The 25398-nt window shown below is 36.8% G+C and overlaps 2 protein-coding genes across 3 annotated transcripts; both read left to right on the plus strand.

The window, feature by feature from the left end:
* Window positions 1-1499: 1499 nt before the first annotated feature.
* On the plus strand, window positions 1500-21548 carry LOC125236038 (zinc finger protein ZFP2-like). Of its 2 annotated transcripts, XM_048142725.1 has the most exons (13): window positions 1500-1627; window positions 1786-1876; window positions 3610-3786; window positions 11212-11302; window positions 14694-14825; window positions 15570-15733; window positions 17601-17712; window positions 18069-18178; window positions 18351-18448; window positions 19055-19367; window positions 19453-19533; window positions 19783-19929; window positions 21415-21548. In XM_048142725.1, exons 1-13 carry the CDS (start codon window positions 1554-1556, stop codon window positions 21415-21417), a joined length of 1593 nt encoding a protein of 530 aa, XP_047998682.1. In that variant the 5' UTR covers window positions 1500-1553; the 3' UTR covers window positions 21418-21548. The 2 variants fall into 2 exon arrangements, with proteins under 2 accessions (XP_047998682.1, XP_047998683.1); XM_048142726.1 differs by lacking the exon at window positions 19453-19533.
* Window positions 21414-24403, plus strand: LOC125236039. Its single transcript, XM_048142727.1, has 4 exons — window positions 21414-21612; window positions 22531-22632; window positions 23449-23528; window positions 24273-24403. Exons 1-4 carry the CDS (start codon window positions 21489-21491, stop codon window positions 24300-24302), a joined length of 336 nt encoding a protein of 111 aa, XP_047998684.1. The 5' UTR covers window positions 21414-21488; the 3' UTR covers window positions 24303-24403.
* Window positions 24404-25398: the final 995 nt, after the last annotated feature.

Genomic DNA, 25398 nt, shown 5'->3' on the forward strand with positions numbered 1-25398 from the left:
GGCTATTATCGCTGTAGAAGAAGGACGACAAAGAAGAACTGTCAAATATCAAAAGTGAGAACAAACAATTTAAATGTCACTGACCAATTTCAAATGTTCACGAAATCGTATTCAATTCAGATCAATTGATACAGCGAGGAAATGTCGCCAGTGAAAACGTATTTTAGCGAAAGTTTAGTCTTAGAATAGTTCTGTGCTGTCAACTTGCCTTGTACTCTACCTGACAATGACAATGACAACCCGCTCTGTGCTTCTCGCATTTCGTGGCCACATACAAGAAATTATCAGCGAGCGGGTAGGTATCTGAGGTATTTCAATTAGATCACACATCCCCCAATCAAAGGCATTCCCCGGAGGTATTCTTTCTATGCTCGAGCGTTTAGCTGCCAAGGCTTAATATTGAGTAGGAGTATCTGCTTGAGCAAAATTAATTAAATCAATAATTTTATTAAAAAAAAATGTTTTTTATCTAATAAAAAACTCCGCTCCTAGGAAATTCATCTAAATCTAATAACAAAAATTTTTAAAAAACCCCTCCGCGACATAGTGGACCGATTTTCATGAACAGGACCTCAAATCAAATAGAACGCTAAATCGCGGTTTCTGTAGTAGAAAATATAAAGACTACAAACAACCAGACAGACAAAACGGACAGGCCGACAGACACGTTAGTCGTTTTTGCGTCGGGGGTTAAAAATACCGAATAATAAAAAGCGTGGGGACAAACGAACTGCAACCCAACTGCAACGCAACTCTTCTTGTATTGCAACTGCACACGGACTGCACGTCTATGCTACAGATGAGGTATGTGTATATCGAACCTATGATGCCCAAAATTCTATGACATTCCCTTACTACTCCTGTTCAAATCAATGCAAAGTTATCTTAGACGGGCTCTAGGTAGGTAAGTAATTGCATTTTTTATGGTTTCCCATTGAATAATAAAGATAAGTCCTCACAAGTATTTCCCAGACGGAGCGTCCTTCAAGTATGAGTGGCTTGAAATGAGCAGACCACTCACAGTTGCGGAATAACCCTCTTTATAATAAGAGAAACGCTTTTTACTTGGTTTTCTTTCGTAATGAAGATACTTTTACTACATGTTTTCCTTTAAAACAAAATTCTCCGATATATTTGCCTTATTTTCATTTGGAAGAAACAGTAAGAATATATTATTTAATTTATATTAAATCTACTCAAAACATTTAGTAGGTTAAGTAGTACCAGCAAGATCATATTTTCCTGTGTTTTTAAAACTATGTAAATATTATTAGCTGTTTAAAAAAAAACAATAACATCGCCAAAATTTATAAAACACTATTTTAGTTTGTAAGACGAATATAAATCAATGAAACAAAATAGATCGCATACCATGACCAACCTGTTTAGCCGAATAGCTAACCACCGAAAATTAAAAAGTAAACGTTCCAATTTTGAAATTCCGTGCGCGGATTGCCATAGAATCAAAAATAACAATCAAACGTCGCGAATGAAGGAAAATTTGTTGTGAAGTGTCGTGTTTTTTGTTAAAAAGTTGAATATTGCAAAAATAAATGATGTTTTCTGATGACGAAATAAAAGAAATGCCGGGTGGTAGTTTCATGAGGCCTGGCGATGAAATAATAAGGTGCGATGTTCGATTATTTCTGTAATAAACGAGGAATGAATCGCAACCACATTGATATTTATCGACGCTTATAATGATTGTATTTCTTTATTGTTTTGAATTTAATATTTACTGACGAATGTATATTTATTTTTGTGCCGTGTTGTGTTTTTTTGCAGTATACGCAAAGTGTGTTTAAGCGACAAATATGACAAAAACGATTCAAGTTACAATAAGGAGCCATTAATTTCAAATTCAGGTGGTAATGAAGTAAGTAATTATAGTTATTGATCGTTCCTTTTCAGTGTTTTGTGTGTTATTGTGTCAAAATATTTCCTGATGAAACTAAACGTAAATGAAAAACTTTGCAAATAACGTGTCCGTGTAACTATAATATTTGTTCCAATTTTATGCCGCGATAATATTATTTAATAAAACTGAAAAAATATACTAAAATATGAATAATAAGTACAGTACGTACCTAAGCACTCAGCTGAAAGCGCAGATGAATATTTCTGACAGAAATCATAGAAACATTTTATAAACTGTGACATTTAAACAGATAGCTGTCTCTTTCTAGCAAATAATAATGTTTTTCAAACCTTTGATAAATTAAGAGTGTAAATTTTGTGTTTTTTGCTCATTTCATTAAATTAAAATTACTTACCTACTTATAGTTCAGAATTTTATTGTCATATATATTTTACGCTAAATACGGTTTAGCATCTGATTGTTTCTTTTTAAACGTATACAGTGAGAATCGCTCTGTCTTTGTCTTACATTAGTGTTGTTACCCAAAGAAATATTAAAACTAAAGTAGGTACAGACTGATAAGTTGACTGTGTTGTGTTTGCCAGATTATACAAGGCAGTCAAACTGTGTACAGTAAACGGCGATAAATGCACATCGGAAAGAGAAATTACTGTCACATAAGCAAGAAAGAGACAACGCTCTACGAAGACGAAAAACCGATGTGCAATCATTATCGCCTGGTACTGTAAGGCCGATAGTCCACTATAATATTTGTATAAGTACAGTATGTCACAGTATCGTTTTCTTTCAACCCCTTATATGCCAAGAGTGGCACTGAAGCTTGAGTAGTTTTATGTGCTCTGCCTACCTCTTTATGGGATACAGGCGTGATCGTATGTATGTATGTATGTATGTATGTATGTATAAGTAATAGAAATATGATCATAAATCTGTATGCCTCCCTTTTTCTCTAACGTGAAGAAAAAGGACAGCATGTTGCCTATGATAATATTTCTATGATAGACATATATGATAGTGGACTATCGGCCTAAGTATTTACTGAAATACTAGCTTATGCCCGCGGCTTCGCTCGCGTTAAATTCAAAAATTCTGAATGCTCCATACAAACTTCCACCCCCCATTTAAAGAAAGTGGGGGATTAGAAAGAGACAGAAAGTAGCCAATGTCACTCTCCATCCCGTTAACTATCTCCACTTATAAAAATATTTCAATACGTCGCTCTGTTTTGCTGTGGAAGACGGACAAACAAACAGACACACACACTTTCCCATTTCTAATATTATAGTATGGATACTTTATTTATTATAACTTAATTATTTGTCCTTTCTTAACCCTTTACGCGTCAGACTTCCGTAGTTTAGTTTCAAAGAAAGATTGTACCTAAGACTATTTTACTTTTTAAACCCCGACTCAAAATCGACGGGGTGTTATAAGTTTGACGTGTCTGTCTGTCCGTCTGTCCATCTGTCCGTCTGTCTGTCTGTCTTTCTGTCTGTCTGTCCATCCGTCTGTTTGTCTGTCTGTATGTGTGTCTGTCTGTGGCATCGTAGCTCACGAACGGATGAACCGATTTAGATTTAGTTTTTTTTTTTGTCTGAAAGCTGTGTTAGTCGGGAGTGTTCTTAGCCATGTTTCATGAAAATCAGTCTACTATGTCGCGGTCAGGGGTTTTTTCAAAATTTTAATTTTGTGGTTAGGTTATATTATACATTTATATAAATTTATTCCAGCTAGATGTCTCCCGATCTCTCTTCCGCGATGGATTCTTTCCTGACACCCTCGAACATACCCAAGCCCGCTTCGCCTGGACAGAAGAGGACGGCAATATCGCTTCGCTCGTGTCTGAACCCGGCTTCGGTACTGGACAAACCTTTGGGAAAGACTTGGATGCAGCTCTTAGCAATGAGGTAATGTATACTATTATCAAAGACATGTGTAACTCCGTATAGACAGATAAAGTCTAAGAAAAAAACGTACCAGAAAAAGGTACGGTGACCTAGATGGCGATACACCTTTGGGGGACGCTCGGCTAGATAGCGATAATATTAATATTTGACATTTTAACACATATCAAGCTAAGAATATGGGCCAAATTGTCAAAACTGAGGTTCAAAAGTTTTAAGCTTGTCTATGCACTGTGATTACACATTTTACTTTGACAATAACTCTCTGTAATACTCGATCCTTTTTGCTATTATATAAAAATCAGATTATAGCTAGTATTTTTTGTTCGCCATGGCTTTTTTCCTCGTATGTCAATAACGATCTATAAGTATTATGCTCTCTTTTCCGTTATAACTTCTTCTTTGCAACGCTGAGCCACTGAACATCTTCTGTGCTACACTGATTCAAACTTTCACGATGTTTACACATATTTAAAATTGCAAACGGGACTTAATCGCGTATTTACTATGTTTTAAACACTAACCTCGAGTCTCCTCTGAGACCACGGGGACAATGCCGTCCTTGAAACGTCGGAGGTTAGTGTTTAAAACATAGTAAATACGCGATTAAGTCCCGTTTGCAATTTTAAATATCTTCTGTGCTATTAAAATCGCTGCCAACATAGCTTGGTTTGCCTTTAGTTTCCCCCGCCTGGATTCAGCGGGCCCCAGCGAGGTTCCAAGCTATTAAGAGGGGGTCGTACGAAATCCTCGAAAAGAGCATTCGGCGTTTAACAAATGCTGCTCACATTTCTAAATTAAAGGAAATAAAATAAATGTAGTTATTATCTTAAAGAGTGTGTCTACAACTTTTGACTATTCAGAATCTCTAATTATTAAAGGTATAATAAATAAACCCACGCAAAGTTGACCTAAAATGAGAAAAACGTATGTTGCCGTTTAGTAAACTTTGTTAAAAAAATTCAATACTTTAGTTATAACATTAAGTGATTCTAAAAGCCAGATAAATGGACTAGAAGTTTTGACGTTTTTTATATTTTTCCTCTCAAAGGCAACAAAGAAATTTTACCTTAAATTTAAACTATCGTAAAATTTCCATACATTCGCCATTGCTGTCAGAATTCTCCTTTCGATTAGACGCCGTGAGCGGCTCATCGGAGGCAGACGTGTCGCCGGTCGCTCCGCATTGACAATTAAATTTGACAAATATTTTGACAGAAATTAGTGTACGTACACGAAAAACCATACCAGTGTAAAACTGTGCTCAAAATAAATAGGGTAAATCAAATATGTCAGGTGGAGATCCAATCTCATTTAAAGTTTAAAGGTGCATGGCTTGTGCATAAAAAATAAATAAAAATATATCACATTATTAAAGAAAATAACGAACACAACCGAATGAGTATAAATGATTTCATTCTAGTTCGGTTAAATTGAAAAAAGTTTCATGTTTTCTTTTACTCATTGGAATACATTTTCATTACGCTGGTATTAACAGTACGTCATTTTAAAAATATATATGACAGCACCTACGTCAAATTTTGTCAACCAAACTTCACAGGTTGTATGTAAACAATTACAATTTAATTTATCCATACATATTCAGATACTTATTAATCGATTCTTACTTAGAATAGAAAAAAGGGGAATGCGAGCGGGTATAGGTATAGTGCTTCTGGTTCAAATTTAATTGTATATATAAAAAAATCTCTCAATTTCATTAAAGATTTACTCTGTGCATACCGCGAACACGTAATCGTAAGTTGAAAACAATAATAATTATAAAGTACCAAAATACATCGTTGTTTAGAAAGCGCTTGTTTTGAATGGTACTTCTCCACTCAACTAGACCAAATATTCATGGAATACCAGCATAAATGACTATGAACGGCCGTGCAAAAATATCTGATTTTCTATAGGGGGCCATAAGTAGGTATATGACGACATGTTCCCGGCAAAAATTTGTGATGCTCCGTGACCGGCAAAAACATCGTCTCTCTTTCTAGCGTCTCGCGAGCGTAGTTTCGGGCCAACTGTATGGAAAAAGACGCCGCGTCAGCGCGGCTTAGCCATACAGTTGGCCCGACACTACGATCGCAAGACGGTAGATGTGGGAGGGTCCTTATCCGCATAAATATCTGATCGGGTCGCTTAAAAATATTTGATTCCTTATAAAAACCTAAATTACACTCTCACCCGCATAAATATCTATCCATTGTTAAAGCAAAATATATATCTTACGGGCTAGAAATCATTAATATGTAATTAAAGTGCAATAACAAACCCTACCTGGTTGCCTTACAGCCGTAAATTGTATGAGGTGATTTGACAGTTCACAAAAACGGTGTAGACTTTTCATTGGATATGTCTGTCTCATTTGTTCTTAAATTATGACAAGTAAACTTATTGCAAATCTAGTATCAGAAGCCTTTATACAAGCTTTTATTCAACTTGCCTTGTTACTAGGTATGTTAGTTTGAGTCAAAACGTAGAAGCTAAATTTGACCCACTTTCTGGTTTCCGATTGAGCTGAAATTTTGCACACATATGTAAATCAAGTGACAATGTAATATTATGGTATCATGGAGCTAATCTGATGATGAAGCAGAAAGGTGATCATAGGAACTCTGTTATGAAACGTCGTATCCCCATTGAGTCAGGGGTTTTTAGAAATGTCTCGGAGAGCAATAGATGATTGTTGAAAGAAAGGTACAGTCGGCGATAATATTAGCTTGTGCCAAAAATGAAATTTTTGCATAAAAAACTTATTAAGTATAAATTGGGAGGTGTAATTTTTTATTATCTCTTAAATAGCATTAAGAAGAAAAACCGACCAAGAGCGTGTCAGTGTAGGGTTCCGTATTTCCCGACATTATACATAATGACAATTTAATAAATACCGTAATTTGGGGTGAAAAGGGTTCCGGGGGTATATAATGTTATTATATTTCTTGACATATTCCTTCTATTTTCCGCAATCAAAGTAGGAAAATAATATATTTACAGTTTCATGTCTGTCAAAGTTGACGTTCAAATTTATTGGATTTTTACTCATTTTAATCGTTCATTATCCTTTTGAATGTGTATACACTTCTAAAGTTTATGTATAACAGAAAATCATAAGACATATTTTCATTTTTATAATGGTTTTCATGAAGAAAGCGATGCAACTGTGTTAGGGAATTTTTACGGGATGAATAAATATCCGCGGCCTGAGGGGTGAATGGGATCAGGAATGGGGGAAATTGGGTCGCAAAGGGGGTGATTAGGGTCGGAAGAGGGGTGAATTGGGATGTGTGGTCAATGCTTGTCACATTGTATAAAAGATATATAACTTACCTAAAGTGATATTTTTATGATTGACCTCTCTGTATATGGACGCAATTTATACGTCAATGTATTGCTTCGTAGTTAGACTAGATACAAGAAATTAACACTTAGAAATATTAATCACACTTCTGTCAACCTCTACGTTTCTACTTAAGTCCGCAAAAATTACCCATGGTTGCTATAATATAAACGGATTACTTTAAAATAAAAGTATGAAACTATACAACTAGGGAAGAAATAAAATTATTTTATAAATAATTTTTGATTTGTTCCTTTTCAAGTTTATATGAATAATAAATTTTCAATTCGCTCAAAGGTTGGAAGAGATCCCTTATAGGGATAAGGTCGCCTTTGTACATCATAACTATACTGTATTTTTATGTCCTAACTTGTCTTTATGTACAATAAAGTGTCCAACTGTCCACATACATTTATACATATATTGAAATAGATATCATACACGAAAGAAAAAACGAAAGGCCCACGGTGGCAGAGCCGGGAATCGAACCCGGGTCTTCAGCTTACGCAGCTAACGTTATTACCACTAGGCCACCAGACCAGGTAAAAAAAAACGGCCAAATGAGAATCTATTTTCGCACAATTGTAAAACTAAATTATTTTTACTAGTTACCTCCAAAATACCAAATAAAATTGGGCTACATAGTACATCGTTTTCTAAAGATTTTGGGTTCATGGGGTCGGAACGGGTATAAACTAACGTAATTTATGGTGAATAGGGCCAAAACCGACTTTTGAACGTCGATAGCAGTTTTTTTATATGTGCCATGCAAATTTTTTACACAAAAAATCTTCTGGCAGTGTGAACTTCGGTTTGTCTTTGAAAATATGTCGTTTTATTTAGTAATTTTCGCTCACTCTAACGTTGGGGTGAATAGGGTCGGGAAGGGGGTGAATAGGGAAAAGTGCTAGGGTTGACTCTTTCGGATTGCGAACAAAATATGACCTGTCACGAGCATATTATATTTATTTGACCAAAAAAATAAGGATTTAATATGTTATGTATGAGTAGTCGGTAATGAAATCTACACATATAATAACCCTTAACCAACCTTTATAGTTAGATGGTGCTCTGACGCGGTGAATAAGTAAGTATGGTCTTGGGCAGTGCGGATAACGTGTCAAAATAAAAGCATAGTTTGTTGCTATTTTTCATGTTTAAATAAACTTCTAAACTAACGTCTTGGGTATTAAAGTAAAAGGTTCACAGTTAGCTTGCCAGAAATGTGTTTAGCTATACCATTGTATTGAATTTTGTATCATAAAGTCAAACTAGGTATTTACTACTAATGATTTACTCTTTGGGGTGTCTTTGATCACTTGCATGGGGTAACATTGACCATAGTGACACATAGTTGATTATGTCACGGTACTTGTTGAGGCTGATAATTTGATCTCTTCTTGTAATAAATATTGAAACAATTGCAAATAAAGTTGGTTTTTTGAAGATGGTAATTTTTATTCTTGATCAAAGTAACCCCAAAATAGCGTTAAAGAGTTGTAATATTTGACTCTGCGAACCATTTTTTTTTTCTTGAGATAAAATACTTTTGTAAGGGATTACATTCGATTATCGTTACAAAAAAAATAGTGTATCAAAGTAACCCCAATGTCAGTTTAAGTTTGATCACATCGTTTTTTTTATGCGTACATTTTATTTATTTATTTATGCTTTATTACACATAAAAAATAAGTACAAATAGTGGACATAATGCCTTAAGGCATTCTCTACCAGTCAACCACTGGGTTAAAAAGAAACATTTGATACGTGCAGGCATCGTGACAGAAAACAATAATCCTGATATCACTTATTTTGTTACCTTTTTAGATTTTTAGCAGGAAAAGACTTAAAAAGTTGATAGTCCCATTTTTTTTCTTTCTTAGTTACGTTACGTTGACCAATTTTGGAATTTATACTTCTCTAACTCCTACATTTAATAGGTAAAAATACCCATTAAATGTAGAAGCTAGAGAAGTTTAAATTCCCAAATTGGTCAATGTAACCCCAGTTTACGGTAGACACCGTCAACCTATTCTAATAATTCTCTTTTTATTTGAAAGAAAATTCGTTACGATACTAAAATATGCAATCTAAGATAAAAAATGCTTTTCATATAGTTACAAACTTAGTTCAGATTTTTTTTGTACAACTTTTAAAAATTGTTCTACCTATCAAGTTCAAAATAATTTTCCAAGAAAGTCTTTTTAAAGTTCTGCTTATGAGATTTTTTCATATTTGAGAAAACAGCCCTTATGGCCTGAAATACGGCATACGGCAGTGATATTGACATTGACATAATATATGCTTTTTCGTATTTTGATGGTATTTTGACTGCACTGTATTTTTTGCCATGCTAATTTGAACCTTATCTTTGAGCGATGTTTTTTAATTTTCAGTTACATCACAGATGTTTATGGCATGACATCTAGGGATTTAGCCATTTAAAAGAAACTACAAGGGGCTTTACAGACGTGGCGACTGCAACTGGTACAGGGCCTAAGCCATAATTTATAATTATATTGTGATTTTTATATGTATTTGTGTTTTATTTAATACTAAGTATGAGTTTCAACATTTTCAACTCAAGGAACTGAAATTAAGAGAAGAGACTCGGAAATTGGGTAAGATCAAGAGTCTGATGCAGATGGCAATGGCGGTATTGGATAAGATATGCGTCGATATTCCCTGTCTATCTTTGTGTCTCTGACTTGACTGCTGCTAGCTCTGTACTCTATTCATTAGGTTTTTATTTTATACACATACTTTATTTTTGTATTAAAATAAATGATAAAAAAACCTAACGACCAAAAAGAATAAAGAAAATATCTGATAGTCTTTAATACAACCCGTATATACGTAATGCGCAGCACAGGCCTCTGAAGACCTGCAGGGCAATCATGGTCGCGCGATAAATGATAAAACATCGGGCCGTCCCTATCGTACTTACAAATAGTGCGATAGGGACAGCCTGATGTTTTATCATTTATCACGCGACCATAATTGTCTGCCTGGAGGTATCGGCCTTCACACACGACTTTGAATAATGTTTGCGAGGATAGGCAGGCTGATGATTTTTAATCTAAGTACTTATAGAAAAGTAACGCAAAATGAAGTGCAAAGTAATTTGAAATACACCTAGATAAACAATCAACTGAGTAAGGAACGTTATCTACATATTTAGGTAAATTTAAGTCACATGAGACATGAACAGAGAAGGAAAGCTAGATGACGTGTATTTTTTCTCTGTCTTCTTGTATGCTACCCTTTTTACAGTTTTAATTTCTCAAAGGAGGTCAGTAGTTGACTACAAACTCAAAATAACACTCTTGAAAAAAATTAAGGGTCACTGACCTTTCACAGTAAATTGAGGTAGTGTGAGTGAAGGGTGTTTGTGTGTGTAATGGGGTAATTTGACAGATTCTGAAAATTCTCCCTGCTCTACCCCCTCTTAAGACGATACGGTAGGGGACAATTCTCCGTACAAACGCTCTCGACTATTTCCTCCCTGGTTTTTGAAGATAGAGCAATGATTTTTTTAACACAGATTATTATGATTTTATCTGTGTCGGACCGTTTTGATTTTTTTTGATATTCTTATTTTTAAAGACGCTAGAGCCCATCAAAAATTTTCAAAAACGGCCTTAATGATTATGGCGCAAAAAAGGTCTGGGGCCCGTTTCTCGAAAGGTACAAGCCTTGTTAGCCAAAAAAACTAAACGGTCCGACACAGATAATTTCATTGTTATTCAGATTCTCAAATTTCGTTACGATTCATTAAGTTTTGAAGGAGGAAATAGTCGAGAGCGGAACCTCGATTTCAAAGATTTTTTCGCAATATCTTTTAACTGAGAACACTATTAGTACTTATATTTAACTAAAATTCCCAAATTGAAAGGGGGGCTCCTTTCCATTTTAGCATTTTACTTTATTGCTTTACTACGACGAAGTTGTGGATACATTTTTAGCGCTTTGTCCGCATATACAATATTTAATACCTTGACTGTATTACTATAATTTATTAAGATACTTACCAACTCGAAGCTATAACATACTTAGATAATAATATGTTTTTGTTTCAGCAAGAAGCAGATACTTCGAGCTCGGTGTTCAACGGACGCAGTTACATTCCGAAGACCAGCGACTCCCATCTGGTTTCCTCCACTTCCGCAGGTATTTAAATGTACATACATACATACATACATACATACATACATACATACATACATACATACATACATACATATATACATACAATACATACATACATACATACATACATACATACATACATATACAATCACGCCTGTATCCCACAAAAGGGTAGGCATCAGAGCACATGAACTACTCAAGTTTCAGTGCCACTCTTGGCAAATCAGGGATTTAATGAAAACGAAATTGTGACATTGCAGTGACAGGTTGCCAGCCTCTCGCCTACGCCACAATTTAACCCATATCCCACAGTCGACTTTAGACACCCACAGGAAGAAAGGGGGTGATGAAATTCTTAAACCGTCACCACACGGGACCGGGTAAATGTAACCATCAACATTATCATCATCGTTCTTCTTCTTTTACCTAGCGTTTTCCCGGCCTAGCGCCATGGCACAGTATAATAAAGAGTACTCTCGTGTGTCCACTCCCGCTCCCCGCTGAAAGTGCCTCCCACCCCCTCTCGGTTACCTCACAGTTACTGCCTGTCAAAAACGCGAACAGTTGACCTGTCATATTTCACTCATACAAGCGTGTAGTATACGCGTTCACCTACACGAGCTTATTAGACTGTATGCTAATAGGAACGCGCCGCTTTCATAATATATTTGATCGCCAGTGTCCGAGGTGTGCCCAGGGTCCGCTTTCCTGCTCAGTCTTCTCCACTTTTCCCGGTCTTCGGCATCCTTTTGAGATTGTTCTCTTGCATGTCCACGGATTTGGCGTAGGCACTAATTTTACGAAAGAGACTGCCATCTGACCTTCCAACCCAAAGGATAACTAGGCCTTATTGGACTTAGTCCGGTTTCCTTCACGATGTTTTCCTTCACCTAAAAGCGACTGACAAATTTAATATCAATCAAATGACAATCCGCACACAAGTTCCGAAAAACTCATTGGTACGAGCCGGGGTTCGAACCCGCGACCTCTGGATTGAAAGTCGCAGTCTCTTATCGCTAGGCCACCAGCACTTATACATGCAGTAACCAAAGACATATGTAACTCCGTATAAAGTCAGTTCATCCTTACTTGTCCAATAATGTAAACAAACGAAATGTCAAATATGATAAAAGACAATAACTAGTGATTGGAAGTGTCGATAAAATGATGTATTGACGATAATTTCGCTGCTGACGTCTTCAGAGGATTTTCAATTTTACGTCACACAGTATCTATGTTAAAACCAAAATGAAATTCTTTTTCGTCACATTTGCAACAATCCTGTGAAAAAGGCTAGTTCAGTATTCATTTTATAGTACTTAGGATTAACATTTACAACAACAAATATCAAAATATACTGATAGTTCAATATTTATTGTAAAGAAAGGGTAGGAAATAAAACGTAATGTAGTCGGTTAAAAAAATCTGATAAATGATTGTAGTCAATATCAACGCGTTTTTTTGCAAGCTATACAAACTCAAGTGTTAATATCGATCGTTCATAATGATAAGTTGTCATCCCAACATTACGATTCGTAGACAACCTAGACTTCGTAATGTCAGGGGTTTTTGATGTCATCCGTTCGTTATTGCAATTATTGATGAAAATATTTTTAGAAATGATATTTTTCAGTGGTTTTTTGGTTGATTTCAATACTTTGTGAGTTTCTTTAAGTATATAATAACGTTATAAGTGATGAATAATGTGTAATTCCAGAGAAAAGTGAGATAATGTTTTCCAGCAGTGTTTGTTTACATGATTGGACAAGTAAAGGTGAATTGACCTTAGACAGATAAAGTCCAGGAAAAAAACGTACCTAAGAACCATAGAGAAAAAGGTACGGTGGCCTAAATGGCGTTACACCTTTGGGAGACTCTCGAATAGATGGCATTAATATTTTGACATTTTAACACATATCAAGCTAAGAATACGGACCAAGTTGTCAAAACTGAGGTTTAAAGGTTTTAAGTCTGTGTTGAGAGATAGCAGTCTATGCACTGTGATTACACATTTTACTTTGACAGTAACTCTCTGTAAACTGGATCCTCTTTGCAGTAACTTACATAAATCATTTCGGTATATAGATAGAGAACATTAATTATTAATAAATCTTACGTTACTTACTAACGCAAACTCCATACCAAAAAAATATATATAACACGCTGCTTTTATTTATGACGCCTCCTAAAAATATTTCAAGCTGAAATAAGCCTTTTTTTTACAAATGAAATGGATTGCATCCTGTAGGCGCGTTTTAATCTAGCAAATGGACTCCATGTTTTACGGGTCACCCTTTATACGGAGTATATTTAAAACAGCCTGTATTTTGCTACGAGGATAGGTAAAACCTTTTTGGTTGTGGATTTTGGGTTTCATTATCTGCTTCTAGGGCTATACCTATACCTACCTACATAGTTTTTTATTTCATACCTGATAGGTAGGTATTGTACTTTTATATAGGAAATAAGACAGGATGCTGATACGCAATAATGTGTTATCCCACATAGGGTTGCAAAAAAACGGTTTTTTTTCTGGCTTAAAAAAAAAAACCGTGAAAAAAAACAGTTTTTTTTCTGGAGTATGTTTTTTTTCTAAAGTACGAAATCTCAAAATTTGCAAAGTAGTTAATACTTTTATACGGTTTTTAGACTTAACGTTAACTATTAAACGAATTTAATCAAATAACTTTAATTTCTGGTCTTATAAAAGTAACATTTACGAAATCTGTAGTTGGTAGTTATCACTATTTACTGTTGGCAACACCACCGCCTCTCCACGCTACACGCAGCATCGGGGATTCCCCAATAAACGTTTGTATACTGAATGTTAATTGAATTAAAATGTACGTGATTGTTATTGAAACACGTTACAACTCACGAAAAACCGTTATTGTCGTATTATTTGTTCATCTGAAAAAAAACCATATTTAGAAAAAAAACCACGGTGCTCGGTTTTTTTCATGTTTTTTTTCACAATTCTGAAAAAAAAAAACATTTGGTTTTTTTTCTATTTACAACCCTAATCCCACATGCATTTCGCAATAAGATGTCAACTCAAAAATTAGACGATTAAAGTCGACATTTTATTGCAAAATTCATGTGGGATAACACATTATTGCGTATCAGCATCCAGTTTCAAATGGTGTGGCTAATTCAAAAGATCTTTATAAGCTTTTAATAATTTTACATCCATACTAATATCATAAATGGGAAAGTGTGTGTGTCTGTTTGTTTGTCCGTCTTTCACGGCAAAACGGAGCGACGAATTGACGTGATTTTTTGAGTACGATAGTTGAAGGGATGGACAGTGACATGGCTACTTTTTGTCTCTTTCTAGCGCGAGCGAAGCCTTGTACTTGTTTTTATTACTATCTACATAAGTTAACACACTCAAGAATTCATTGTTTTTCAGCGGTATCAAACGAGCGCCGCGGCACCCAAGGCGCTTGCAAGGTGGACAAAACGGATCCACGTTCTCGGTTCCACTACGTCAAGTATGTGAAGAGACACGGACGGACTGTCAAACTGTGGGAATGCGGCATTTGTGAGTACACTCATAATAGAATAGAATAGAATAGAATATTTTTATTTATACATCAGTTTGGACAAATATAACAGAGATAAATACAACACAATCTAGATGTAAAATTGGGAGCCCACTCAGCATATTGCCACGGCATGCCGAAGCGTTGATTTTCAGTGGGTCCCGGACTTAATAAACTAAGCAAAGAGCTATACTAAAATAAGCGACAGCACAAATATCAAACAGATGCGGAATAACGCCATAAGTATATGTTTTGGTGTCCAATGAACATCTAAATACTCAATCTAATCATCCTTCAAAGACAGATCTAGGAACTATGGTCATGCTTCAACATTTCTTTTCGCCTTCTTTTTTATATTTTTTTATGTCACTAATCCCCATTATGTTATTGTTCAATTTTTTTAAATAGCGTATATTGTGTCCCACTGCTGGGCAAAGGCCTCCCCTGTTTTCCACCACTCGTCACGGCTTTGTGCATGCTGAGCCAATCGCCACAAAATGAGTCCAGATCTTTCCGCCATCTCATTTTTTAGAATAAATTTAGTGGAAAATGTCTGCCCTGGATGAGACTTGAACTCACGGCCTCTGGATTACAAGTCATTTCAAATTGTCAAGTTGGATTTCAAGTCTCACCCAAGGCAGACATTTTCAATTTAAATTTATTCTAAGCCTAGTGGCATCGATTTCAGATGTTTCTGCTAATCAGAAGATTCAGAAGTTAAAAATGTTGTTTTCCATTTCTAGGCAGCAGAGAGTTCCAGCATCAATACACGCTCATGCGCCACCTGCCCACACACACAGACGAGAGGAACTTCCACTGCGATACTTGCGGCAAGAGCTTTCGGCAGCTCTCCACCTTGAGCCAGCACCGCGCCATACATTCTGCTGAGCGTCCTTATGGCTGTGAGGTAAATCCACTACCCATTATATTCCACTATAGCTTAAAAGGTTTACACGTGTGTCTATGTCTACTACAAACATCAGTCTCACATTAGTACTAACTTCCACGATACTTGTGGGAAAAACTTGCAACTCTCCACCTTGAGCCATGACTGCTGCCCAGCATTTCTATCTGACTCTAGTTCGGTTTTATGAGGTTTCGCATGAAATTAACACAATCCATGCAATAAACTTCCCAAAAACAAGAATCTGTTCCTCAGCTCAGGAGTGGACTTGGACCTACCAACAGTAGGTACCAAACCCGTTCAAGAGTCGTACATTCCAGGGTTCCAATTGGTTGACTGTACATGAAGACATTCCTCATTGTTATGACAAGTCGCCTTTGTATCTCTGTACCTACAAATTGTATATAAACTGTTGTCACAATAAAGTGATTACTACTACTACTACAAGTAGCCTATTTTACAATAACACAGTGATAATGTCGCCCGACAGTAACACTTTGCCGTTCATTGCTTGTTTAAGGAAATATTGACGCTGAGTAACAATGTTACCTACAAAGGCACAGAATTGTCAGTGTCAAGTGTCAATGTCAGTCTAGTGAAATAGCCCACAGTTAAGGCCCTTCAATTCCTTTCAGAACTCTACGATGAAATAAACTGTCGATGGGTGGGTAGTTACTATTCATTTTAGGACCATTATAGTCCGTTCCACTTCATCAAATCCACTTTTATTTATAAGACAATCCATATTCCGTAGACGACAATTTGTACAACCACTATCGCCGCTCATTATCACTGAGAATGACGTCCAAAACTACCCCTTTGCGGCCAATTTGCACCAAAGGGGTTGTAATTGTTCCCCCCAGTCCCAAGGGAGTAACCACGTCAATTACATGTTTCTTTTGTGATAACAGATTTAGGGTGTATTTGTTGCATTCTTGCATTCCGTGCCAATGACGGATGTTTCCGCATCAAAAGTTTGGCGGGAACGGGATAAACCGGCTTGTCAACTGCAAAGCAAAATTCAAACGCTATCGTTTAAATTTAAAAGGAATTTATTAAATAAACTAGATGAATTGCAGAACAAATTGAATCTAAAAAAAACCGGCCAAGTGCGAGACTGACTCGCCTCCGAGGGTTCCGTACAAACTTTCAATTGTTAAAAATAATCTTAAGTTTCTCAGATAACTCTAAAGACTGTATACAGTAGAGGTATGTACGAATGATGTGTATTATTGTGTACAGCGCCATCTCTCGGTATTTTTTTTACATTTCCACATACGTACGTATTTTTTTCCACAACAAAAAAATTATAAAACATAGTTTTGATATGTATAATTTGAGCTCTTTCTAACGATACCCCACTTGACCTAGTAACTTGACATTTACAGTTTGCCCCCCTTTCATGTTTGCCATTTTCTATAATTAATATTAATAAATTTAAAAAGATTGTACCTTCAATTTGTAGAGGTTAACAATGTTCATAACTATTCCAAATTTCAAGTCGATAGCATAAGTAGTACTCGAGATATTTAGCAATGTGACAGACGGACAGAGCAGCGCTATAAGGGTTCCTTTTGTACCTTTTTGGTATGGAACCCTCAAAATGTTGATATTAGACTTAAGTAGCGGTGTTCTTATTCAAAATAAGTTTAGAATCTCCACAATATTCATGTCCACTGATTAAGTACTGAGAAATGTCACATCGATTTTTACTGCTCGTTTGAGGAGGACATACATAATCTTGCTTGACAGGTAGGTACTGCCTATTATTATTGACCTGTTGTTTTTAGACCAACTCCTGTTCTGTGAATCCTGTAACATCATAGAAAGAACATTAGCGATATCCTTAGAAATCATTCCCTTTGTTCAGGTGTGTAACAAAACGTTCAACCGCGTGTCTACCCTGATCTCCCACCGCAAGACGCACTCGGACGTCAAACCCTACAAGTGTCACCTCTGCCCTAAAGGATTCCATCAGAAAGGTTACCCTTCCAACATCCTTATCTTCCTTTCACCTTTAGATACCTACTGTTCCTTCTGCCCAGACGATAGACGCGAATTAGAGCTACGTTCGTGATGGGGCAAATCTCTTTGATTTTCTTTGGCTAGCGGGAGATACCATGGCATCATTAATAACTCTCACTATTCTGAAAGTAGTGAGTTAATCTATTTGATGACTGTAAACTTTTGTGTTAATGTTGTTGTTGATAATAAGGTTTATATTGTCGGATAGCAGATTTACATATTTCACCAAATTTTTGGATGCAATTTACGTTAGCGGACGGCAACATATCGTGAATTTCTCCTGTTACTTACTTATGATGTTGCATTTTTGCAGGAAACTTGCGTAACCATTTATTTACTCATACCAACGAGCGGCCCTACCGTTGCAACATCTGTTTCAAGGGATTCAATCAGCAGTCTAACCTCGTGTGCCATAAAAACAAGGTACCTACTTGATATTTATGTACATGTATCTGCGTTTAAAGAATTTCTATGGGAGCAAACCCAAAGTGCAAAATCATTTTGTACATAATGTTAAAGTTACCACTTTTACCTTGGTAAAAGTTACTATGGAGACAAGTTACCAGATAGTACAGAAAAGTTCAATTTGTGCCAGGCTCATTCTGAGGATGCTAACGGAGCCATTCTGCGCAGCCGAGTCAGCACACCTCGTGCCGCCAGCTCTGTCTCTGAGACGCAGCCGGATTCCACCAGGTATGCCATCCATTGCTCGTAGGCCCACTAGGCCAATTCATACAATTCTGGACCATTTTCGTTCAACAGTCGTATGTATCATTCATAGTAGGTCTCTAAAATTGAATCCAAGTCACAATTCCAGCTTTTTTATTTAATATTGTCTTCGGTTACCGCGATAGTTGCTCATGAAATAAAACTATGGAAACGGATTAAAGCGCGTATAATAAATTTACATTTGATCCCGATGTTTCGAACACTTTACAGCGTTTGTGGTCAACGGGTGACTCTGGTTACCGCGGTAAAAAATTCATTATAATACACATCCCGATTTAATTTACCGTTTCTGGTCATGACTCGGGAAAATTATACGCGATTTAATCTGTTTCTATAGTTTTGCTTTTTTATTTAATCAATTATTTTTGCATTCATGTACCTTTATTTGTGGGATGGAGTAGGGCTGGGGTTGCTGGTAAGATCCTCTACACTAACTCCACCTTCATTTGGATTGTCCCAATCTAAAGAGGTGCTTACTTCAAATGTGTATAAAATGGAATGTGGGCTTGCTGGAGAGCATCACGCCTTGACTCTCATGGAATGAGATTATTAATGACTTTCTATTTCCAGGACATCAGTGGACCAATGCGAAGTATCTTCCTCCGTCGGACCCTACATGGGCACTTCCATGGGCACCTCCATAGAAGTCCTGTCCTCCTCCTCTTGGACCCCAAAATCTTCACCCTCTCTAGACTCCAGCGATTGGAGCAACGACCTGCCCTGGAACACCATGTGCACTGGGGTCATCGTGGACCCTATAAAGACGTACCACATGGGGGTTGCTCTGGCTACCAGGCAGACGCCATTTGCTTTGTTGAAGCCGGATAACAGTACGCCTGTTCTTGTGAAAGTTATTGATACTAAGATTCCTGGAGGAAAGCAGGTAAGTAATGAAGACTAGTTGGTTGGAGTTATTAATGTTTTTGGTTGAATAATTGGTTTCAGTGTTTCTATTTTTAACATTTTAGATGTTAGTTCCTGCCACAGCAGATGACTTGAGAATTGGAGGAAAGATAGTGGTGAATAATTCTGAAAATGCGCGATCTCAGGTATAATCCTATATCTGTCTAGTAGACTTATCACTTCATTATTCGCATCAAATATTTTTTGATAAGAATTTTGAGCTACCAAGTTGGCAGGATTATAATTAATAATTTAATTTTGAACAGTAGTCAGTTGGCAAAAGTGCCTATTGCGACTTATGAAGTTGACAATTGTATCCATGTTTTAATTCATAACTAACTAACTTTCCTAAAGCACTTTGACTTCTCTTCAACTTATATCTCTTGTGTTTTTAGGAGCAGGGGTCCTCCGATATGAAGAGTGCAGTTCAAATCCGAGTACCAGTAGTCGCCACCGTAGTCCCACAGATCAAAGCCGGGGGCCAACTACATTTAGCTGTTCAGAACCACACCATGCCTACCACACTGCGCTCTCCGCTGATGGTAAGTGATACTAATTTTCTATCTTACAGAAAACCCCAGAAAAGAGCAGATGCTATCTGTGTGTTTGCCACCAATGATTAAAAAAAGCTCGAGTTCTTGTACTTAATTTTCAAAAATCAGCTTAAATTATATCTATCTCTATCTTAAGTTGCCATTTTTATTTATTGTATTTATGTACGTATGTATGTATTATGTGTATGTAAGGTATATTTATTTATGTATTCGGTATATATGTATATGTGTTTGTGTTGGTTTTCTCTATATTTTTTGTGCTTGCACTGCCTGTTAGCTTTTGTTTCTGTTCCGTTTTTCCAGCTACCCTAAGGTTGTCTGGAAGAGGTCGCTTTTTAGCGATAAGACCGCCTGTTGTTACCTACTTATACTCTCACTCAATATTCCATATATTTTTTACATGTAAAATGCTAAAATGATCAATAAATAATATTTACTTACTTAGTTAATTATACTTAATTCTACAGATGAAAGTACCAAGTACCTACATCAGGGTCCCCATTATTGTTCAAAACTGAAAATTACAATTTACAAGTGGTAGTCAATGTCTAATATGACAAGTTGGAAAGAGACTAACTTCCGCTTGTAACTTGTAACTTTCAGTTTTGACTAATGGGCCACAGGTCTTTCAATACAGGGTAGAAGCTGAAAGGGGCAATTGCAACAAACCGTCTATCAGCGTCAAAGCGTTCACTAGCCATAAATTAAATAGGCTAGTTTCCTACTAGTCAAATCAGCTTCTTTTTAAGAACTGTCAAAACGATTTGCTAACTAGTATGGAATTACTATGAAATACTGTGGAGTGACGTCACGGTCAATTCATTTACTTTTTATCTTTCTCTTTGACTTATTAAATAGAAATTTTGTTGAAATACAACTACTGTCCATATACTTCTTCAAATTTTGTGGAGCTTCATTTCGTGCACTGCATAATAGTACATTACATCATCATCTGTACTGAAAAACGTCGTACGATACACGTGCGAAAAGGAAATTCGTAACTCGCGTCGATTTAAAACACTCCCTTTGGTCGTGTTTTAATTTATCGCCACTCGTTTCGAACTTCCTTTTTTACGCACTTGTATCGTACGACGTTTTTCAGTACTGATGAGCCTCCAAAGTTTCGACCTGGCAAATAATGAACCACTTCTCGCACTAGTGCGTAAAAAAAACACCATCTGTACTGAAAAATATTTTATTTTAAGGCACTGGTCCCACCGCGAGCTAGTAAGCTATGAGCTATCGGCTATAAAAACGAACAAAAGATAATCACTCCCGTGTAAATAAAAGAGACATGGCGATATTGATAGCTCACCTCTGGGCGAGTAACTATAAGTAACATCGCCGTGTCTCTTTTATTTACACGGGAGTGATTATCTTTTGTTCGTGTTTATAGCCGGTAGCTCATAGTTTACTAGCTCGCCGTGGGACCAGTGCCTTAGTATAGGAAACTAGCCTATTCTTACTCCACAGTAGGAGAAGTACCCGACAAGTCGTGCCCCATCAAGCAAGAGATCCCATCGTCACCCCCACGCCTGCTGCCACGCATGGAGCGCATGGGAGGCATGGAGCCTCGCATGGGAGCCATGGAACCTCGCATGGCATGCATGCCGTCGCTCCCGCCTCTGGAACGCCACGTCACGCGCAGCTTCGATGATGTTGTCAAGCCTGGTAAGTCAAAAACACGGAGATTAATATATTTTTCCCCTCACTAGCTCGGAAACACGTGTTTTGTCCTTTAATACCAGCGGGTAAAAACGCATTTTATCCACTAGTGGGTAAAGTAATTTGACCTTGAATATAGTCAAATTAACTGCTTTAAAATTCATAAAAATAGGTGAATCTAGTAATGAAGATGATTTACCACCTGTGGAACTACTGGAAGCAGTGATAAACGCATTTTTTGCGTTGTAGTTTCCTCGCTATAGTGAGGGGAAAAGTTTTGTGTTACACATGGGTGCAAATGTATTTTACTTCTCGTGTATTGAAAAACTCGCTAAGTTCAGGATTCTATTCTCGAACCACTCGCTTCGCTCGTGGTTCAACTATAGAATCCTTTCACTAGCTCGTTTTTCAATTCCACACTCGGCGTTAAAATACAACTTTGCCCCCTTGTATAACAAATAACTATTAAAATGCGAAGATGTCCTTCTTGATTTCTGCTTTGCATTTTATATCAAAACCATAAGAGTCACTTAGGCGCTGGTCCCACCAAAAGCGAGTAAGCTACAAGCTATATATGGCTTTCTCTTTTATTTACACGGGAGCGACTATCTTTTGTTCCTTTCTGTCGCCGATAGCTCATAGCTTACTCCATATCCTTAATACAGGGCAACTTGCACATTCCGGAGTTAATCGCTGAATTTGGAGTTAAACTGTATTGTCAACCAAGGGTAACTGTTAAACCCGCGTTATTTTGCTAACCCTAGACTATGAAGCGGCCCTTAATTGTACATTGAATTATTTTCTCCTAAAAAAATATGAATTGAAGTCAAACTTTGTAACATCCACCTGGATTAAATTGCACCTTAGTACCTAGAGATTATCCCTATTAACTATAAAGTATAATAATAATGACCTATTCCACAGGCACCAGCATCTCATCATCTTGCTCGCTGCCACCACCAGCACCATCGCCACCTCTCGACCTCATCAACGACTTGTTCGAGCCTATGGAATGTATCCCACTAGGTAAGAAAATCATCGATACATGAGTTAGCGAGTTTGGTAACAAGAAATCCTCAAGGATCGTTTACAACTTTTGTGGTCAATCACACAATATCACACGTTAGGGTTGAAATAAAAAAAAAAAACGCTCCCCACTTTACGTGTAGGGGGGGGGTACCCTAATAAAACATTTTTCCACTTTTTATTTTACTACTTTGACGGCGTGATTGAGATACATAATTATTGGTACCAAATTTCGGCTTTCTAGTGCTAACGGTCACTGAGATTATTCGCGAACGGACGGGCGGATGAAGGGACAGACATGGCGAAACTAGGTTCCTAGTTGACTACGGAATCCTAAAAATGAATATGGGTTGAAACGTTCGAGGGGTTAGAGGTAAAACCCAATAAATTGAAATTATTTTTCATTGAATAAGAGCGTTGCGAAAATTGCAGATACTAATACGAATTTCAAAAGCCAGTTTGCTCAACAGGTCGGGTTTAACCACTAACCCCTTGCGTTATAAGTTACTAGCTTTTACCCACGGCTTCGCTCGCGTTAAATTCGAAGATTGAGGAACGCTCCATACAATTCCACCTCCTATTTTAGAGAAGTGGGGGGTTAGAAAGAGACAAAAAGTAGCCTATGTCGTAAAAGTAGCCACTCTCCATCCCGTCAATTATCTCCACTTAAAAAATCACGTCAATTTGTCGCTCCGTTTTGCCGTGAAAGACGGACAAACAAACAGACATACACACTTTCCCATTTATAGTATTAGTCTGGATCATCACGACATTTATCATAGTCGTTGCAACATCGGATGACCTTGTGTCTTGCAGGACCTCAGATAACGGCAGTGGACAACATCGACCAGCCTCCCCACTCCGATGACTCCGACATATTTATAGGAGAGTTTGAGGTAAGTACGCGACCACTTTAGACATTGTCACTTTATTCGAATCTGTGTTAACGATATATTATAAATTTATCTACATTTACATTAAAAGTTACCTTTTTTTACATTGAATAAGCTCCTTTCTTGAATTCGGAACCGAAATCTTAAAATCTTGAATAAAAATGTGATTGGGATTTTTAAGATTTGTCACGGAATGAACAAAAAATGACAAGTAATACTCTTACCAACGCTGCGGTTGTGTTAGCGCAGGTATGTTCGCAAAGAAACGACTCGAGGAAATATATCAGGTGCCGTAGCCGAATGGCATTTCTGCGACGCGAAACGAAAACGAAACGCCGCGAAAGGTGTTCTGGCTCTGTCGCGCCAATACGCAAGAGCGATAGAGAGAGAGCGATATCTACGCGCGTTTCGTTTCGTGAGCGTTTGTGCCATTCGGCTACGTACCCAGCCGGCGTATCATGCTGCCAATTTTATCACTTATCCACGTGGATAAGACATCTGTCACTCTCACACTGACATGCTTGCTAAAGCATGACGGATGCTTTATCCACGTGGATAAGTGATAAAATTGTGCCATTCGGCTACGTACCCAGGTCTGGTATATTTTTTGACTCATCTTTATCGAACAGACTTTGAACATGCTTTCAGCGCACTTTATGAGATGCACTTACATATCAATGCTAGATAATAATAAATTTTCTATTATATTTCTCTTGATGAACATAAATTAGGATTTTTCTTTTTCAGGAAAGCATCCCCTTATCAGACTCCGACTGAAACTATTTATTTTGTTTATTTTTGTTCTACAGTGGAAATGAAGTTTTGATTTAGTGTAGTGATAAGCGAAACCAAGTTTAGTTGTTCGTTCTAGCTTTAGGTGTTTTGTTTAAAATATACTTGAAAAAGTTTTATGAAAATATTTAATGTTTTATTGAAACTTTTTTGGTATCTTCTGTATGCGCTTAAAAGAAACTGTACGAAACTGGTATCAACTTATAATAATTATGATATTGATATATTTAATTCTACCTACATTTTGACACACGTTGTTTTCTTATATTTTGTTGAACAATTTAAAAAGTTACAAAATTTGCCCACTTTTATAGTTACTGACACATTTATAGGTAGTTATAAAAAATAATAGTGCAATAATTACGGAAACAATTTCTGTATTTTACCAATTCATCGCCGACTTTCCCATGGGGGTCCTAGAACTCCTAGAAGCTGTGGGATAAGGGTTCAGTTCAATTGTGGTGTAGGTGGTAGGCTAGCAATCTATTATTGCTGCGAGTGGTGCTGAAACATGTGATCTGCTTAACCCTTTTGGGAATACAGGTGTGAGTTTAGAACATTTGTGTTTATAAAAAATCTTCCTACGTAAGATAGTTCTTAAACAGCAAAATTGCAATTTTAACAGATAACAGTTAATAAACATCAACCCCCCAAATGCCAAAAGCCCTCGAAGGGCCAATTTCCTGTTGTCCGCGTAATAATCCTCTATTATGACGCAGCGATGACGTTTCTATTGTGACGTCATTGTATCGCTCACGTCGCTTTTGTAGCAATATCGCGGCACGTGGACGGAAATTGGGAGGGCGCGTTTAGTTAGGAGTTTGGGGGATAGATGGCGCTAGTTGTAACATCGTGGAGTTTGATAATGATAACTTGTGATTATTGAAAAATAAAAATATTTTCTACTTAAAAAAAGATATCCACAGAAGTTGATTTAAATTTTTGAATGTTCATTTATACCTAACATATTTTGTATTGAAGAAAAAAAGATAGTTTGTTCGTAAAGCTAAGACTAAACTCCGTAAACGGATAAAGCTAATACCTCAAAGTCATAAAAAAAGGTAGCATTGCGATACAGCTT

The sequence above is a fragment of the Leguminivora glycinivorella genome, chromosome 18 (genome assembly GCF_023078275.1).
Source record: "Leguminivora glycinivorella isolate SPB_JAAS2020 chromosome 18, LegGlyc_1.1, whole genome shotgun sequence".
Taxonomy (NCBI): Eukaryota; Metazoa; Arthropoda; class Insecta; order Lepidoptera; family Tortricidae; genus Leguminivora; species Leguminivora glycinivorella.

Excerpts from the sequence above, each read along its gene's own strand:
- LOC125236038 (XM_048142725.1), top strand. The coding sequence starts at position 1,554 with ATGATGTTTTCTGATGACGAAATAAAAGAAATGCCGGGTGGTAGTTTC. Across the intron at positions 1,877-3,609 it reads CAAATTCAGGTGGTAATGAA|CTAGATGTCTCCCGATCTCT; the intron begins GTAAGTAATTAT and ends AATTTATTCCAG. Across the intron at positions 11,303-14,693 it reads GGTTTCCTCCACTTCCGCAG|CGGTATCAAACGAGCGCCGC; the intron begins GTATTTAAATGT and ends ATTGTTTTTCAG.
- LOC125236039 (XM_048142727.1), top strand. The coding sequence starts at position 21,489 with ATGGAGCGCATGGGAGGCATGGAGCCTCGCATGGGAGCCATGGAACCT. Across the intron at positions 21,613-22,530 it reads CGATGATGTTGTCAAGCCTG|GCACCAGCATCTCATCATCT; the intron begins GTAAGTCAAAAA and ends CCTATTCCACAG. Across the intron at positions 22,633-23,448 it reads TATGGAATGTATCCCACTAG|GACCTCAGATAACGGCAGTG; the intron begins GTAAGAAAATCA and ends TGTGTCTTGCAG.